This window comes from Aotus nancymaae, unplaced genomic scaffold (genome assembly GCF_030222135.1).
Source record: "Aotus nancymaae isolate 86718 unplaced genomic scaffold, 86718_ANA_hifiasm-v0.15.2.pri h1tg000009l, whole genome shotgun sequence".
NCBI lineage: Eukaryota > Metazoa > Chordata > Mammalia > Primates > Aotidae > Aotus > Aotus nancymaae.
In genome coordinates, this window is record NW_026988420.1 from 16,074,305 (window position 1) to 16,091,971 (window position 17,667).

General features: G+C 36.9%; 1 protein-coding gene across 5 annotated transcripts in view; it reads left to right on the forward strand.

Moving 5' to 3' along the window:
- Positions 1-17,667, forward strand: part of WDFY2 (WD repeat and FYVE domain containing 2) — a 197,072-nt gene that overhangs the window by 65,894 nt on the left and 113,511 nt on the right. For all 5 annotated transcript variants that reach the window (XR_002479204.2, XR_010341648.1, XR_010341649.1 and 2 more), the window contains exon 2: positions 15,299-15,366. Coding sequence is in view for 1 of the 5 variants with exons in the window: in XM_021674546.2 (XP_021530221.1) it covers positions 15,299-15,366 (68 nt within the window). In the remaining 4 variants the exon portion in view is untranslated. The remainder of the gene's footprint in view (positions 1-15,298; positions 15,367-17,667) is intronic.

Genomic DNA, 17,667 nt, shown 5'->3' on the forward strand with positions numbered 1-17,667 from the left:
TATTTTTGCAGGGCTTAACTTGATACTGCTGCATATTATGCAGAGCAATGATTTACATATTATGCTTCATAACAGAATGGCCTTTGGTGGAGGGACTATGTGGCTTGTCAGCCTTAGCTGCAGCTCAAGATTCTTTCAAATTTCAGAATCTTTTTGCAATTTGATAAATTCTTGAAGAAGAAAATTTTAGGAAATAATTTAGTTACAACTATTGCTTTTACCCCACTTTCCCCACAAAAACAAAAATAAGGGCTAATAAACAGAAGGTTCTGTTTTTGTGGCTTCTCTGTGTATTTAGTGAGTTTATACATGTATGCTTTTTTATTGGCACAGTTTAAAATCAAGGGAGGTCAAGAATATAATGAATTGTCTCTGGCAAGAGACTTTTCTCCAACCAAAAATAGAAAGAGATTTTGCTATCATGGGCTCATCTCCACTTTTGTACACCATGTGCTTTGATATGTCAAGGAACATTGATGCACAGTTTTGTAGAACCTTATGAGAAAGGCTCAGTGTGGAAAGAAAGGTAACGTGATTTTGATTTATGAGATTTATTAACATTCATGAGTATACATTATGCATCACAAAATCCCACAGGAAGAAAGGTTGATTATAGGAGGAGGGGTTATCTGTATACTGTGGTTTTCCAAGATAACATGAGATTTTTTTCAGCCATTCATTCAAAATCATCATTTTATTCCAAGCAGAATTGTAGAGAGCAGTAGTTATTGTTGTTTATTTGACTTGGCAGAGGAAAGATGTATTATCATTGTCTTTTTTGATTTTTTTTTGTTTTATACCTCGTTTGTATTTCTACAAAGCATGTCAGATGTATTTAAAGTTTGTGAGAAATGGTTAGTCTTACTTTTTAAAATAGGCTAGATTATGAGAGCTTTTATGATTCCATCTAGAAACTCTACTTGTTTCTTTTTCATAAAAGGAAAGTAGATGGATATTCAAAATAATGTAGATTATTTAATGTGGAATCTGAATTATTTTATGCCATTTGGTGTTTTTCAGTAGTGAGGAGGATTTAATCTTTTAATGAAATACATTTAAGCACTGCAGAAGTAGGTATTTTCATCTACTCCACTAACTTCAAAGAAGCTTGTATGCTACTGCCTCCTTTCTCATTGACATATACTACCATAATATATATTAAGAATATTTGATATGAGAGCTTTTAAAAATTTTCTAGCGGGATTATTCTGATACCATGTATCAATTATTATTATTTTTGACATTTAGGCAATTATGCTAGATAATTAGCCTCAGCTGTTCAAATCTTTAAAAGCATAATTTATTCAAGGTGTTCATTCATTTTAGAAGCCCAGAATTTGTTATCTAGAAATGAAGCGTTTTATCTGTGAACTTTTTATTAATACCAATAAAGGATATTAATTCAGATTGCTAAGTAAATAACAAAAGTGTTTAGAACTGCTTGAAGTAATAATCACTACTATTTTTCTACTCATAATCTCTTTGTGCTCCCAGAAGAGGCTGTTGTATATATTTATACAATTGTTGATATGAGTCAAAAGCTGAAGATTTTTAAAAACAGTTTCTTGTGGGTAATTTCAAATCTATACAACACACAAAAATAGCGATATATCCATCACCTGGCTTTAGTTATCAACCTTTGCCTATCTTGTTTCATCTATCTACTATCTCCACCCTTTGTTGGGTATGGATGCTGGTATTTGCTGTGAACAAATTTTAGATGACTATATAATTTTGCCTGTTAATGCTATAGTACATATCTATAAAGGATAACTGGTTCCACATACCCCAGTACCTTTATCACACAGAGATAAAAAATAGACTGGGCACGTTGGATCACTTAAGGTCAGGAGTTCGAGACCAGCCTGGCCAACGTGGTAAAATCTCATCTCTACTAAAAATACAAAAATTAGCTGGGCATGGTGGTAGGCGCCTGTAACCCCAGCTATTCTGGAGGCTGAGGCAGGAAAATCTCTTGAACCCAGGAGGCAGAGGTTGCAGTGAGCCGAGATCACGCCATTGCACTCCAGCCTGGGCAACAAGAGTGAAGCTCTGTCTCAAAGAAAAAAAAAAAGGAATAATAATTTCTTAATATCATTTAACATTTTCAAATTTCCTAATTTGAACATCTTTTTACTGTTGATTTATTCAAACAAGTAGACAAAACGCATGCACTTTATTTAAGACACTAAGATTTTGATGTGGCTTACCCCACCGTCTTCCTACATAACATTTATCAAATCATCTAATTCATCTAGAGTCCTAGCTAGTACCTTCACACATCTGCTGGAGATGATTATATCTTTGCTCTGCTTACTGGGGTGATTTATAAGGAATAAAGAGAAATAGAGACATTGAAGGCAGAAGAGTTGTTTTCTGCTCTGTTCTATTTGATTTTGTAAGTGGAAGTTATTTTCTAAACCCACGTTCTACCCAATTTGGGTCCATCTTATTCATGGAGCATTTCTAGTCAGTACTGAAATATAAGCGATGGTACTGAAAAATGTGTTTGATATGTTTCTTATGAGAACGTAGCAAAGAAAAGTGGTTATAATCTAATGATGTATGATTGGATTCCTCTTTTCTCTAATGAGGTTACATGCATTCCTAGAGAATATTTTGTCTAATGTTCCAGGATATCAGGAAAATATGAGTGTAGTTGAGTTACAGTCATCATAATAATCATACCATTTTGTCTGGGAAAGGAAATAAATTTTGATCTGATCTGAGCTAATTTCCTTGTCACTAATTGTCTTCATTTTAGGATTGGCATTTTTCAAAATTTGTCTGAGTCTGAAATATTATCTGTCAATTATTGACCTTTTCCCCATTTTCTTATTAGTCTTTCTAGTTATATATATCTTAGACCTTTTTATTTTAATCTTTTTTACTTTGTTTTTTATGTTTAACCTTTCACATTTTCCATATCTTTGTCTCTGTGAAGACTGTATTCTATTAATAGATTGCTTTTCATTTATCTTACAGTTTATACATTCTCTTTACTTATATCTAATATGATTTATTTGTCCATTGAGATTTTTATTTTATTTATTTTATTTTTTGAGACAGAGTCTTGCTCTGTCACCAAGGCTGGAGTGCAATGGCACAATCTCAGCTCACTTCAACCTCCACCTCCTGGGCTCAAGTAATCCTCCCACCCCAGCCTCCAGAGTAGCTGGGACTACAGGTGTGCTCCACCACTCCCAGATTGTTTTATTTTATTTTATTTTTGTATTTTTGTAAAAATGGAATTTCACCATGTTGCCCAAGCTGATCTCAAACTCCTGAGCTGGAGTGATCCTCCCACCTTGGCCTCCCAATGTGCTGTAATTAGAAGTTTGAGCCGCCATGCCCATACAGAGATTTTTATTTTAATAATAACATTCTGAACCAGAATAACTTTTACGGGCCTGCTTCATGGCCAGCCTGTGGGCATCTGTCTTTAATTGCTGCACCTTTGACAACTCTATGAAGACAGTTTTAGAGAGAGAGTGTGTCATTCTGCTGTTTTCCTTTTTTGTTTATTTGTGTTTTTTTTATTGTGGTAACATGTATAACATAAAGTGTGTAATTTTAACTATTTGTAAGTGTTCAATTCAGTGTCATTAGGTATATTCACAATCTTGTGCAACCATCACCACTATCCATTTGTATAATTTTTTCATCATCCCAAATAGAAATTCTGTATCCATTACACAATCACTCCCTCTTCCCCTTTCCCCAGCATTTGCTGCGTTTTTAAGATGACCGGGAAGACAGTAGTTAATCCCTCTTGGATTCAGAATAGTAGCGGCCAGGGGCATTCTCTGAATCACTGCTCTTTCCATTTACTATTTCATTGTTTCTACTGAGCATTTTTCACATGACTGCCACTGTAACTGGCTGGAGGAATATAGTGGTGAGTAAGATGACAGACCATGCCCTCCCACTGTGTATGGAGCCAAGAACAATATTTAAATCTATATTATTTCTCTAATAGTATCATCCTGATTTCTCTTACTGGGTGGTATTGATGAACACCCTCATATTGTTGAATTGCTCAGGCTGCCAGTTCAAGGCTGATACTCGTGTTTCTCTTGCCTGTGAGGGACTCTGGCTGAGGAGCAGATGGCATGGCTGATGCTGATAACCAGGGCCCCATCCAGCCTCCCTGATCTTCTGGTGCATTGCTGTTCCTGCTACTTTCTTGTGGGCTCCTCCTGACCATTGCTTGGACAGTGTTCATTTTTCTCTTTAATTTCCCCTTCTTTGTTCTTTTTTTCCCCCTGTATTTATATAACCTTTTTAAAGCACCTCCTGTATGCTAAGTACTGTGTGTGAGAAAAAGTATTGTAGGTACTCTAAAAAAAATCAAAGATCAAAATTTTTTTATTTTTATTCAAATAAAGAATTATTGATCATTCAAGCAATTTCTTGTGTCATGGGAAGAAGGACTTGCTAACTAACATTGATTAATGTGATATGTCCCAACACAGGCCTATGCAAGGTACAGTGGGATTCTGGAGCTTAGTTTTGCCTGAGGAATTGCAAAGGCTTCATAGGGAAAGTGGATATGTGTGTAACTCTGAGGAGAGACAGAGGGAGTCAGGGAAGTGTAAAACCCACAACTATGCAAGGACAGGAAGCAGTGCTTAAGCATTAGTCAGTAAGAGTTAAATTACTAAGAAAACAAAAGCAAGTCTACAGTGCAAGGGCACTATCTGCCCACACAAAATAGTGCTATTTGTAAGAAAACTACCACAATTAAGGCCTTGTGGCTTCATCTGTTCCTTCCCTCTCTCAAGGCTTTTACTACTGACTGTTTAAAACAACCATTTCCAAGTATATTGTTTGTAATTTCTCACCTGGTATATGGATCCATTTAACCTCATGTTGAGACTTCATTTTACAGATTTTAAAACACTGAGAATGTTGTCACTTGACTGATTTTAAAAATTCTGAATTGTGAAGGCTTTCATAGCCCTTGGATTAAGAGAAATGACCCAACTGATAAAAACTCCAAGGGGAGATGGCTGGAATAAATACACCTTGCTGAAGCACATGATTGCAAAGAACTGGAATGGCAGTGAATGTTTTTAAAGCAAGAGTGCCATTAAAAGCCCAAGGTGTTGAAACATAAAATAAATAGCCACACCTCTTCTCTCATCACTGATTGCTGAGTTGCTACAGCTATGAGAAAAAATCCAGGTGTATGATTCAGCAAAGTTGTTTCGGTCTGTTGTACCAGGGTCATTAATGTGAGAACTGAGCCACTTGGCAAGAGGGGACCAGAGACTGGACAATACTGGACAACACCCAGCTTGAGTCCCCCATTGTTGAAACCCCTGGCCACCTCAGTTCACTTGCAGTTTCCACACAGTAGCATCTGTGTATCATGGAGAAACCCTGGATACAAAAGATGCACAGTGCATTATAGAAGATTGGGTTTAGTTTATTTACTATATGTGGTCAGAATGCATTTGCTGGGAACCTCTCTGTTTTTATTACAAGTAATTAGAGAAATCTGATAATCATAGAGAAATCAACTTTTAAAAAATCTTTCAGCTATGTTTTGTAAGAATCTCTGCAACATTTTCTGCATTTGAATCATTTTTTTTTCTTTTTAAATGAATGACTATATAAACTATAAAAAGGCATTGCTGACCTGACATCCTGTTGCTCAAAGTTTTGCTATTAGTTTCCAGATCGCTGGGGGCTGCCTTCCTTCTGTTTGTTCTGCTGTTGTGGGGTGTGATCTGTAGAAAACGATTCCGTGGAAATTCAGAGTCTTCGAAACACAGTGGGATTCACTTCTCCCAGCCCCTACCCCAAGTTACTTCAGTGGTGGCAAAAATAACAATTGTCCCCTGGGAAATGAAGCTCATTGCTATGGTAACTAATGAAGGTTGCATCATTCTAGGGCACATTTTTAAAAGCCTGATTTCAACATGGGTAGACGCCCCGTCTTATTTTATTCAGTAGCTTAGCAACCTGTGGTATACTGTTTGTTGCCACCCCCAGCCTTCCCTTTTCTCTCAGAAAAATGACCTATATAGATAGTATTTTATTGTAGGCATGTTTTCACTGTGAATATAGTTCAGCTCTTAGTTGTGCTTATGATGACCTTATTTTCTGGACTGAAATTCAGGACTTACTTTGTGTCTGTGAAGTAAAGAAGAATTTTCTTCTGCCTCTTTGCTGGCATGTGCTAAGGTCTTTGCAGATGTTTTTCTCTTGACACCCCTTAACTCTTGGTGTTTGTCTTTGTTGTTGGCCTTCTTTTCTTACTCTCTGGTAGCTACTTCTTATATGCTGATGTCTCCCAAATCTTAATTTTCAGCCCAGGTCTTACCCCTGAACTTCATGTAGACAGTTTTCTCTGCAACAGTCCTAACTGGATTTTCCCCACACGTAGTGTGTTCAAGATGAACTCAACATTGCCTTCCACAAAAATCACTTATTGATAAATGATACCACCATGCATGTGATACCCCATATCCACCCAGCCCCCAAGTCCTGATGCTTCTACTTCCTGGCTGCTCTAAAATCTCTCTCTCTCTCTCTTTTAGGCCTTCATCCTGTTTTACTTGGTTTACTGCCTACATCCTCCACACTGGTTACTTCAGGGTAACCCAGCCTTTTCCAGGCCACCCCCAAACAAACAAAAACAAGCGTGGTTTTGTGACCAGCATCCTCATCCTAGCATCGGTGGCCTTCTGCCTGTTCTTTGTCCAGGCTGGATTCTCACCACTCCTGCTCACTTTGCCTCCGGTCGCAGAGGCCATGATCCTGCAGAACATGCTCCTGCGTCCTTTCCACTTTCCTCTGACAAATGCCTGTTCACCTTGCATTTCAGACACTATCATCTCTGAGAAGCTTTATCTAACCCTGCCTGAGCCCCGGCTTTGTAGTCAGAGTTAGATGACCCCACGTGTTCCTGTCACAGCATGGACATCTCCATACCTTACCTCTTATCTTGCTGTGTTGTAATGTTCTGTGACCTGTCTGCCCCAGTGGACTGTGAGCTTCCTGACAACAGAGGTAGCACTTGTTTGTCTTTGTGGTTCCAGTGTGTTTCACATACTAGTACCTAGTATGTGTTTGATAAATGTTTGTCAAGTAAATGAACGAATCAACAAGTCAATGAATGAATGTATAGAAGTGCATATGTGGGGCAGTGGGGGAGAATTCCTAACTTCTAGATTTTAATAGTCTTGGAAAATCCCAGTTGTTCCAGAACCTGTTGTTCATTATCTCCATCACTATAAGCAGACTCCTAAAGATTGCTAGAATATAGCACAAAGGATATATCTTTGCAGGCTAGGATTGGTAGGGGCATGAACCTGGTGTGGTGCTTTGGCCATATACAGTTTGCCCTTCATATCTGTGGGTTCTGCATCCATGGATTCAACCAAACTTGGATAGAAAATATTTGGGAGAGGTGGGGAGAAAAGATGGTTGTATCTGTACTGAATATATATATAGACTTTTTTCCTTGTCATTATTTCCTGAACAGTACAATATAACAACTGTTCACATAGCATTTACATAGTGTTAGGTGTTATAAGTAATTTAGAGATTAAAGTCTACGATAAGATGTATGTAGGTCATATGCAAATACTGTGCCATTTTATAATAGGGACTTGAGCATACAAAATCTAGGGGAGGTCCTGGAACCAGTTTCCCATGAATATAGTCATGTGTCACTTAGCAGTGGGGGTGCATCCTGAGACATACATCATTAGGCAGTTTAGTCATTGTGTGATTGCCATAGAATGTACTCACACAAAACTATATGGTGTAGTCTACTACATACCTTGGCTGTATGATACATATAGCCTATTACTCCTAGGCTACAAATTTGTACATCATATAACTATACTGAATACTGTAGGCAACTGGAACACAAATGGTAAGTATGTGTGTATCTAAACATATCTAAACATAGAAAGTGTATGGTAAAAATATGGTATTAGAATCTTAGGGGTACCAGGTGCAGTGGCTCATGCCTGTAATCCCGGCGCTTTGGGAGGCCAAGGCAGGAGGATCACTTGAGGCCAGGTGTTCGAGACCAGCCTGGGAAACGGTGAGACACACGTGCGCGCAGACACACACGAGTCAGTTTAGCAACTGTGTCTGATAAAACTCTACTGCAGCTTATGTGTGTCAGCACAGTTTAAAACAAGAAAGTCAAATACAAAACTAAAAAATTAGGATCTCAAAAAGGGAGCATATGATTCCCTGCTCAGTTGAACATGTGAGTCCTCCTCTGCATAATCATACTGGCTACTGTGCTGAGTGCTGTCACACTTCTCCTAGTTAAGGTTGTAACTGAGGCAGGCACTGAATTCAGTCCTTTGGAGAGAAGTTGGTGTGAGATGGGAGGCATGGTGGGAATTCCCTGTTCTTCCTTATTTCTTTAGGAAGTAAGGGCTGGAGCTGTGTATTTAAGGATTCATAGTTTCCTCCCATCATCTCACCCAGCACAGTATATAGATTTCTCAGTATCAACCTAGCTTCCTTACTGCCTTTTTGCACCAGGCCTCTGTCCAGGTGCAATCAGAGGAGTTCCTGACAGTGGACAAGTAGGTTGGGGTGGCCATGGCCATAGGGGAGAGATTTTTGATTGATTCTTTTAATCTTTCATGAACAATGAGCACCAGTTTTTGATCTGATACAGTGCTTAACCTTGGGGCAAATATCAAGTATGGTAAAATATGGTTCCTTCTCTGCTTATATTTATAGTACAGTTAAGGAGCAAACCAGCACTGATCCTAGTAGAGTTTTGATAAACACCACAATTTATCCAACATCTGTTTTAACCTTAAAGAAGCAATTTTGGGGTGAGGGGAGGGAACTTAGAGGACGGGTCAATAGGTACAGCAAACTCCCATGGCACACATATACCTATGTAACAAACCTGCACGTTCTGCACATGTATCCTGGAACTTAAAGTAAAATAAAAATAAAAGCAATTTTGTTTTAGGTCTAACGAATAGGGCTAATATCTAAAAGTAACTTTAATCTGTTGCAATGTGATCAACTATATCCAGTATAGAGTGAGATTACGCTGTTTTTGAATAGCTCAGGCCGGGCACGGAGGTTCATGCCTATAATCCCAGCACTTTGGGAGGCCAAAGCAGGAGGATCACTTGAGGTCAGAGGTTCGAGACCACCCTGGCCAATATGGTGAAACCCCGTCTCTACTAAAAATACAAAAATTAATTGGGTGTGGTGATATGTGCCTGTAATCCCAGCTATTCAGGAGGCCGAAGCAGGGGAATCACTTGAACCTGGGAGGTGGAGGTGACAGTGAGCCATTGCACTCCGCACCTATGTAGTAGGTGTAGCCTACTACATACCTGGGCTGTAAGATCACGCCACTGCACTTCAGCCTGGGTGACAGAGTGAGACTCTGTCTGAAAAAAATTAAAAATTAAAATAAATATCCCTGTTGCTGAACTACTTAGACCCACTGTGGGCTACCTTGTCTTGGCATTTTTTAGATGAGCATTGTATCTCTCCCAGTGTTGGTTTCTGCCTTGTGCTGGGAGCCTGGGAGAGAAGAAGAGGCAGGGAGAGAAGAAAACAGCAGATGCAAGATGGACCGTGCAATGCATTTGGCCTTGTCCTTTTTTTGCGAACCCAGGGCTTTGTGGGGGGCGGGAGTGAAAGGACACTTTCCTTGCATTTCAATGGTCAGACATTTTTCTTCCTAAATACCCTGACCTCTGCTGGCTTAATGTGACTCTTAATCACAGTTGTCAGTTGTCATTTTCTGAAAGTTTTCTTCAGGGAAAAATGTTTCTCATGTTGCTTTTAAAATTCAATTTTCAGAAAAATTAAAACTTCTAAGGCTTTGCATAGTAAAATTTACATTTATTTAGGAAATTCCTAACCATCCAAATGGTACTTTTGATTTCTAAGATGCAGAACCTTTTTTTCTTTTTAAAACTGCTCTTGTACCTCAGGAGATAAGAGAACAGATACTTTTATATGCTGTACTTTTATTTTTAGGTGTAAAGATTTATCAATTGCCTTTAATACAAGTGGGTATAAGGAGGGCAGTACATTTAGTGAAGAGAGCTCTATTTAATAGGGTATTGTAGAGATTAAATATATATGTAAAGTGTTTTGGGGGCTGTAATTTCCGTAGAAACATTTGTTATTAGAAACACAGCTGGTTATTGTTTGCTGATCTTGTACCTTGTAACTTTGCTTAATTTATTAGCATTAGTTGTTTTTTCTTGAGTGGATTCTTTAGGTTTTTCTATAAGTAGAATCATGTCATCTTCAAATAGAAATAGTTTTACATCTTACTTTCCAGTTCAGATGCCTTTTGTTTCTTTTATTTGCCTAATTACTCTGACTAGGACTTCTAATAATGTTGAATATCAGTGATGAAATTGGACATCCTTATTTCTGACTTTAGGGAGAATGATTTGACTATTTATTGAGTATGATGTTAAGTGTGAATTTTTTATGAATGTCATTTATTAGATTAAGGAAGTTTTCTTCTATTCCTAGTATGCTTTGTTTTCTATGAAAGATTGTTGAATTTTGCACACTCGTGTGTGTGTTCATTCTATTAATGTGTTGTATCACATTGATTGCTTTTCTTATTTTGAACTACCCTTACATTCCTGGGATAAATCACACTTGGTCATGGTATGTAATCCTTTTAATGTGCTGTTTAATTTGGCTTACTAGTATTTTGTTGTAGAGTTTTGAATCTCTCTCCATGAAGATTTAAGTATGTAGTTTTCTTGTGGTATCTTGTCCAGCTTTCATAGAATGTGTTATAAAGTATTTCTTCCTCTTGTATTTTTCTTAAGTTTGAATAGGATTGTTGTTCATTCTCTTTTACATGTTTGGTTGACCTCGTCAGTGAAGCCGTCTGGTTTTGTACTTCTCTTTGTTAGGAAGTTTTTGATTATTGATTCAATCTCTACTTGTTTTAGGTTTGTTGAGATTATCCATTTCTTCTTGAGTCAGTACTGGTAGATGGTATGTTTCTAGGAATTAGTTTATTTAATCTATATTGTCTAATTGGCTGGCATATAAATTTTCCCCGATAATCCTTTAAATTTCTGTTTAGCTAAAGGTTTGTTACTTTTGCTGATCTTTTCAAAGAAATGACTTTTTGTTTCATTGATTCTAATTTTTTTTTCTTTCCTGTTCTAATCTTTGTTATTTCCTTCCTCTGCTGACTTTGAGTTTAGTTTGTTTTTCTTTAAGGTATAAAATTCAGTTATTGATTTGTGATCTTCTTTTTTAATATAGGCATTTATAGCTACACATTTCATTCTGAGTACTGCTTTCTCAGCCCCTAATACATTTTAATGTGTTGTGCTTTCATTTTCATTCATCTGAAAGTATTTTCTAATTCTCCTAGTCACTTCTTCCCCAGTTTGTTGTTGGTTTTAGCCTCATCCCTTATAGTTGGAGAAGATACTTTGTATGATTTCAATCTTAAAATTTATTGAGAATTGTTTTACAGCCTAACAACTGATCAATCCTAGAGAATGTCCCATGTGTACTTTAGAAAAAAATATATGTTCTGTTGTTGGTTAGAGCATTGTTTATATATCATTAGATCTATTTGGTTTGTAGTGTTTTTCAAGTCTTCTGTTTTCTTATTGCTCTTCTGTATGGATGTTCTATCTTTTATTGTAAGTAGTGTCTTAAAGTCTGCAATTATTGTAGAACTCTATTTCTCCCTTTAATTCTGTCAGTGCTTGCTTTTCATATATTAAATTTTGGGCGCTCTGTTCTTTGGAGTATATGTATTTGCAATTATTACATTTTCTGGATGAATTGACCCTTTTGTCAATACAGAGTAGTGTCCTTTTCACTTGTAATAAATTTTAACTGAAAACCCATTTTATCTGTTAATAGTATACTCACCTAGCTCTCTTTTGGTTACTGTTTGAATGGAATGTCTTTTTTATTGTTTCATATTCAATCTATTTGTGTTTTGGAGTTTGAAGTGAATCTCGTTTAAGTAGCATAGAGTTGGACTATGTTTTTTTTTGTTTTGTTTTGTTTTGTTTTTAAATCTCTTCCTACCGCTTTAAGCAAACAGGACTATGTTTTTTTTAAACTCCATTCTGCCAGTCTTTTTTTTTTTAATTTATGAGTTTAATTTATTTATATTTAAAGTGATTACTGATAAGGAAAGACTGACTTCTGCCATTTTGCTATTTATTTTTTATGTCTTAAATCTCTTTTTTTGTTTGTCAATTTCTCCACTATTGCCTTCTTTTACGTTTGATTGATTTCTTTCTCATATACCATTTTGATTCCCTTATTTTTCTCTTCTGTATAACTAAATTTATATTATCTAGTTTAAATTAGTATCAATTTATTTTTACTAGTGTACATTAACTCTGCTTCTAGTTAGCTTTGTTCCCACCTCTATTTTGTTTGTAGAGGAGTTACAAACAAAATATACAGTGATACTTGCTTTTATATTTACTTGTGTAGTGACCTTTACCAGTAATCTTTAATTCTTGTATGGCTTCAGGTTACCATCTAGTGTCCTTTTGTTTCAGCCTGAAAAACTCCTTTAACATTTCTTGTAAAGAAGGTCTACTAGTAATGAATTTCATTAGCTTTTGTTTATCTGAGAATGTCTTAATTTCCCCTTCATTTGGAAGGATAGTGCAGCTAGATAGAGAATTCATCTGTCTTACTATAGGAATTCCATATTGCATTTGTTGGTACACTTCATGATGTCCCATTGGTCGCTCATGGTCTTTATTTTTTTTCTTTCTTCTCATCAGACTGGATAGTTTCAGTTGTCTCATCTTCAGGTTTGCTGGCTCTTCTGACTCTCAAAATCTGCTGTTGAACCTCATTATGGCATTATTCATTTCAGCTATTATACTTTTCAGCTCCAGAATTTCTATTTGATTCCCTTTTGAAATTTCTGTCTCTTTAGTGATATTCCCCATTCGTTCATAGAACCTTGTCCTGATTTCCTTTGTTCTTTGTCTATTTAAAACTGTTAAAGTCTTGGTATAGTAAGCCTATTCTAGCTTCTTCATGGATGGTTTCTCTCCATTTCTTTCTTCTTTTTCTGTGAATTTTTCTGTCAACTTTTTTATTTTTATTTTTATTTTTCTTCGTGTATTTTGCAATTTTTGTTAAGAACTAGACATTTTGAATATTATAATGCAGTAATTCTGGAAGTCATATAATTCTCCCTCTCCAGGGATTGCTGTTCTTACTTGTTGAATGCTGAAGTTATCTGTTTGTTTAGTGACTTTTCCGAACTTTTTTTGCAAAGACTGTATTCTTTGTTGCATGTGATCACTGAGGTCCCTATTCTGTTATCTCTAAGGTCAGCCAGTGATTTCCTTAAATGCCTGCATCCAATAAGGATAAAAAAGTTTCTATATCTAATTTCTTTTGAAAGATACTGCTTGGGAAGCCCTTCAGCCCTAAGGGTTTGAAACAATAGCCAGCCTTTGCTCCAATCTCTAAGTGAATTTACAGGCATATCAAAACACACCCCCTACAAACTGTGGAGGACGATGTTCACTTCCTGGTACAAGCAGGCCAGTCAAGGAATATGAGCCGCAGTCTCCATGGCTGCCTACCGTAGAGATGGAACTGACAGTTCTTGCCAGCTTAATAGTTAGTTGATTTAGTGGAGGGACTGCTTTGGAGTGTCTTACTCCACCATCTTCTGTGATGTATGCTGATATGTGTATCACTATATTAGCAGTATGTGTATGCAGAGATTTAATTCCTATAAGTTATTTACCATTGTATCTGTTCACCTCACAAATTAGTATAGTTGACCAAAAAGACTGAATTTTGCACATATATGTAGTGGTGTCACTACATATCACTACATCATAACTTCTGACTGTGCAGATAAAATGTTCTTTCTTTATTATATCTGTAGTTGGTCTAGTCTTTTTTCTACTACTTATTTATAGAAGACCTCCTGATTAGCTGGAGCGGGGGTAAATGGAAGATATAATTTAAAACTTTGTCCAGTATGATGACTTAAATAATATCTTTAGGAAGTGTCTAACTCTGAGATAAAAGTGCTCAGTTTCTCACTCAGTTTTTAACCTTGGGATGGCTTAAGAATGTGGGGTGAGGTGTGAAACCTATGATATCTTGGCAGTGGGACACTGACTTTTCCCTTCTGTTTGATGTTCACTATTTCCTCTGGTCTCTGGAATAATACCTTTTAACCTCCTCCTTGTATTTGCCTTGCTGGCATATGCTGATGATGTTATAGCTGGTAATTCATGGTTAGGCATTTCTGTTTGGTCAGAAACTCATGGTGCTTCCCAGGTAGTTCAGTCTTTGGCTTCTGCTCTGAGTTCTCCTAGGTATCTGCCTTGTCTCTCTACAGCTGCTGGCCTGGAACTTCATGCACAGCCTTTGTTGCAGTATCACCCTGTTCCATAGCAAGCTCCATGGACACCACTAGCTCAGAAAATCTGCCTCAGAGCTTATAATTATTTGAGCATGTTGAAAAACTCCCTTGAGACAATGGCTTGGCTTACAAAATCCTGGACTGTATAATTCTTCTGTTTAGGTCAGATACTGCTATTTTTTCATCTGATCTCTTTGTAGTTCCTTCACGAATAAAACCAAATAGTTCCCCAGCCAGATGAATGCTTCCAGCAGTCTTGGGCAAAGATCAGATGTTTGGAAAGGCAAAACAACAAGAATGAAAATAATTTTTAATTTTTAAACACTCTCATGATTATACACGTGTGGCATGATATTTAAAGAGTTATATGTAATTCCAAATGTGTAGAAGCCTCAAGCTTAAGGAATGTAGAATCTTTAGAGAGGTATATATGGTGTTCATATGTATGTATTTATGTTAAGATACATATGTATATATATTATGTGTAGTTAAGATATTCTCTCTCTCTCTTTTTTTTTTAAATTTGTTAAATTTTTGAGACAGAGTCTCACTCTTGTTGCCCAGGCTGAAATGCAATGGTATGATCTTGGCTCACCGCAACCTCCGCCTCCCAGGTTCAAGTGATTCTCCTGCCTCAGCCTCCCGAGTAGCTGAGATTACAGGCACATACCTCTATGCCCTGCTAATTTTTGTATTTTTGGTACAGACAGATTTTTACCATGTTGGCCAGGCTGGTCTCGAACTCCTGACCTCAGGTGATCCGTCTGCCTTGGCCTCTCAAAGTGTTGGGATTACAGGCATGAGCCACAGCGCCCGACCTCTCTATATGTAATATTAAGAGGTTTGTTTTCTATGTATCAGCATTTTCCCATGACTAAGAATAATGTGATTTCATGCACATATTTTCTTCTATTGTAGGACAGTTCGTGTTTGGTTAAAGAGAGACAGTGGACAGTATTGGCCAAGCATATACCATGCAATGCCTTGTAAGTATTCAAATCTCTGTCTTGAAAAACCAGACATGTACCCTAACTCTCCTTCCTTCCCAGATTGCCTTCTCTGTATTTTTTTCTTAAGTAGAGAAGACTGAGGTTGGGATTCTCATTATAATGAAAAGTACCATATTAAATCATTTTAGATTTTCTAAGGCTTTCGCTATGTAAAGTAAGAAAATTGTTCTGAAATTGACTGTATATTCATAGCTTTTGAATAAGATTAATGGAAGAAGGACTACAGCACATAGGCTTTCTGATTGCAGCAGTCTTCCTCTCTTTTCCAACTTTTTGTTCAGCTATTTTGTAAAGTATGTCCTTAGGCAGTTCAGAATTTTGTCCAGTGATTACATTTGTGAAGTAAATTTGTCCTTGCCTTATTGTTATATCATTTATTCAAATTCAAGACATTCAGCATTGAACATTCAATTCTAAAAGGATTTGCTTAGGATTGAAACATTCTAATTAGAAGTTGATTTCATTTCCCCAAGATCTTATCTGAGAATTATGTCCTTGCACTGATAAATAATGAATCTTCCAAGTATACTTTTAAAAGAAAAAAGATATGTGTGATTCTTAGATTATTCCATTTGCAGAAGTTCCCCCACAGCTGGAGAAGAACTGACCCCCAAAAATAAAAAGTTTCTTTTTAGTCTAGCCTTTTATTTTTAAAATTAGTGAAGTTTGGGCATCCTATGCCATGTTTATTTCAGTGTAAAATAATTATTTAAATTTATTATCATTTGTATTAAACATTTCCCTTACTCCTCTCCCTTCAAACCTTAATTAAAATGGACATTGTAGAAAAATCCCCCAGGTTTGTTGTTTGGACTCCTATACTTTTGGCTTGCTGCAGTGTATAGCTCCTCTCTTGATATAAGTATCCCAGTTTCAGAAGCACATGCCAAAATAAATTCATGCTAAATTGTAGATTTGCTTAAAATTATGCTTCTGGCAAAAGAATACTGTAATAAACAACAATTTTGCTTGTTTATAAACAAATGATTATTAACAATGTAATGGTTTTCAATGACTTTCAAATTATCTTTGAAGCTTTGCATGTTTTTAGAATTTTATAGTAAATAGATGATAACAACCAAGCTGAACAAAGTATTCAACCCTTTTTTTGGGAAGAAGAAACTTGTTATAATTCTAAATACTATATCCTTTCTTTACCTGTTTTGCTTCTAGAAGCTACTATCGTACATTATGAAATCAAGCTGAACTTTCTTTTTAAGCCATGGCAGTGATGAGGGTTTAGCTAAATGAAGGAGAGCATTCTCTAGTTTTTTTTTTTTTCTTCCTGATTTTTTTTTTTTTAAGGATGGAGTCTTGCTCTATCGCCCCAGCTGGAGTACAGTGGCACCATCTTGGCTCACTGCAACCTCTGCCTCCCACGTTCAAACGATTCTCCTGCCTTAGCCTCCCAAGTAGCTGGGACTACAGGCTTGTACCACCACACCCAGCTAATTTTTGTATTTTTAGTAGAAATGGGGTTTTACCACATTGGCCAGGCTGGTCTCGAACTCCTGACCTCAGGTGATCCACCCACCTTGGCCTCCCAAGGTGCTGAGATTACAGGTGTGAGCCACCGCGCCCAGCCATTTTTCCTGTTTTTTAAATGATTTAACCAGTTTTTTTTCTGGTCTTGCTTCATCAAACCTGCCACAGTTTCTAACTGTAAGAGATGAGGGAGGCCTGTAATCTAGCACGTTGAAGTTGGCCTCAGAAATCAATAGATCCCATGACTCTGCAAATAGAAGAGGCTAACCTGGGCAAAATGATGGGTATCCAAAAGGATGGCAAGCAAGGAATCTTCTTTAGATAAGAGAAGCATTAATAGGAACCTCATGAAGGTACAAGATCCCAAGCAATTGGTAACTCATTCCCTTCCCCCTATACAAATACATATACGTTTTGGTGTCATCCTCTAATGCTCTCTTTATTGGATATCACTGAGAACACAGAGAAGTTTTTAGTTGCATTTTCATCATTTATTAAGCTATATGTAAGAATGACTAAAGTTCCCTATAGCTCCCACACCTGGCATAGGTGCTGCGTAAATACTTATTAAAGGATTTAGTCTGATAGGATTACCATCCATTTTCCTTATGACTGAACATGAACTTTGAGAAAGAGGACCTTGTAATTATTTGTATACTTTGCCTTTGGTGTTCTACTAAATAGAGTTAAAAAGGGATTACTTTGCTATTCAAAATGTGGTCTTTGCGCCAGTAGCATCAGCATCACCTGAGAACTTACTAGAAATGCACTCTTGGGTTCTACCCCAGAGCT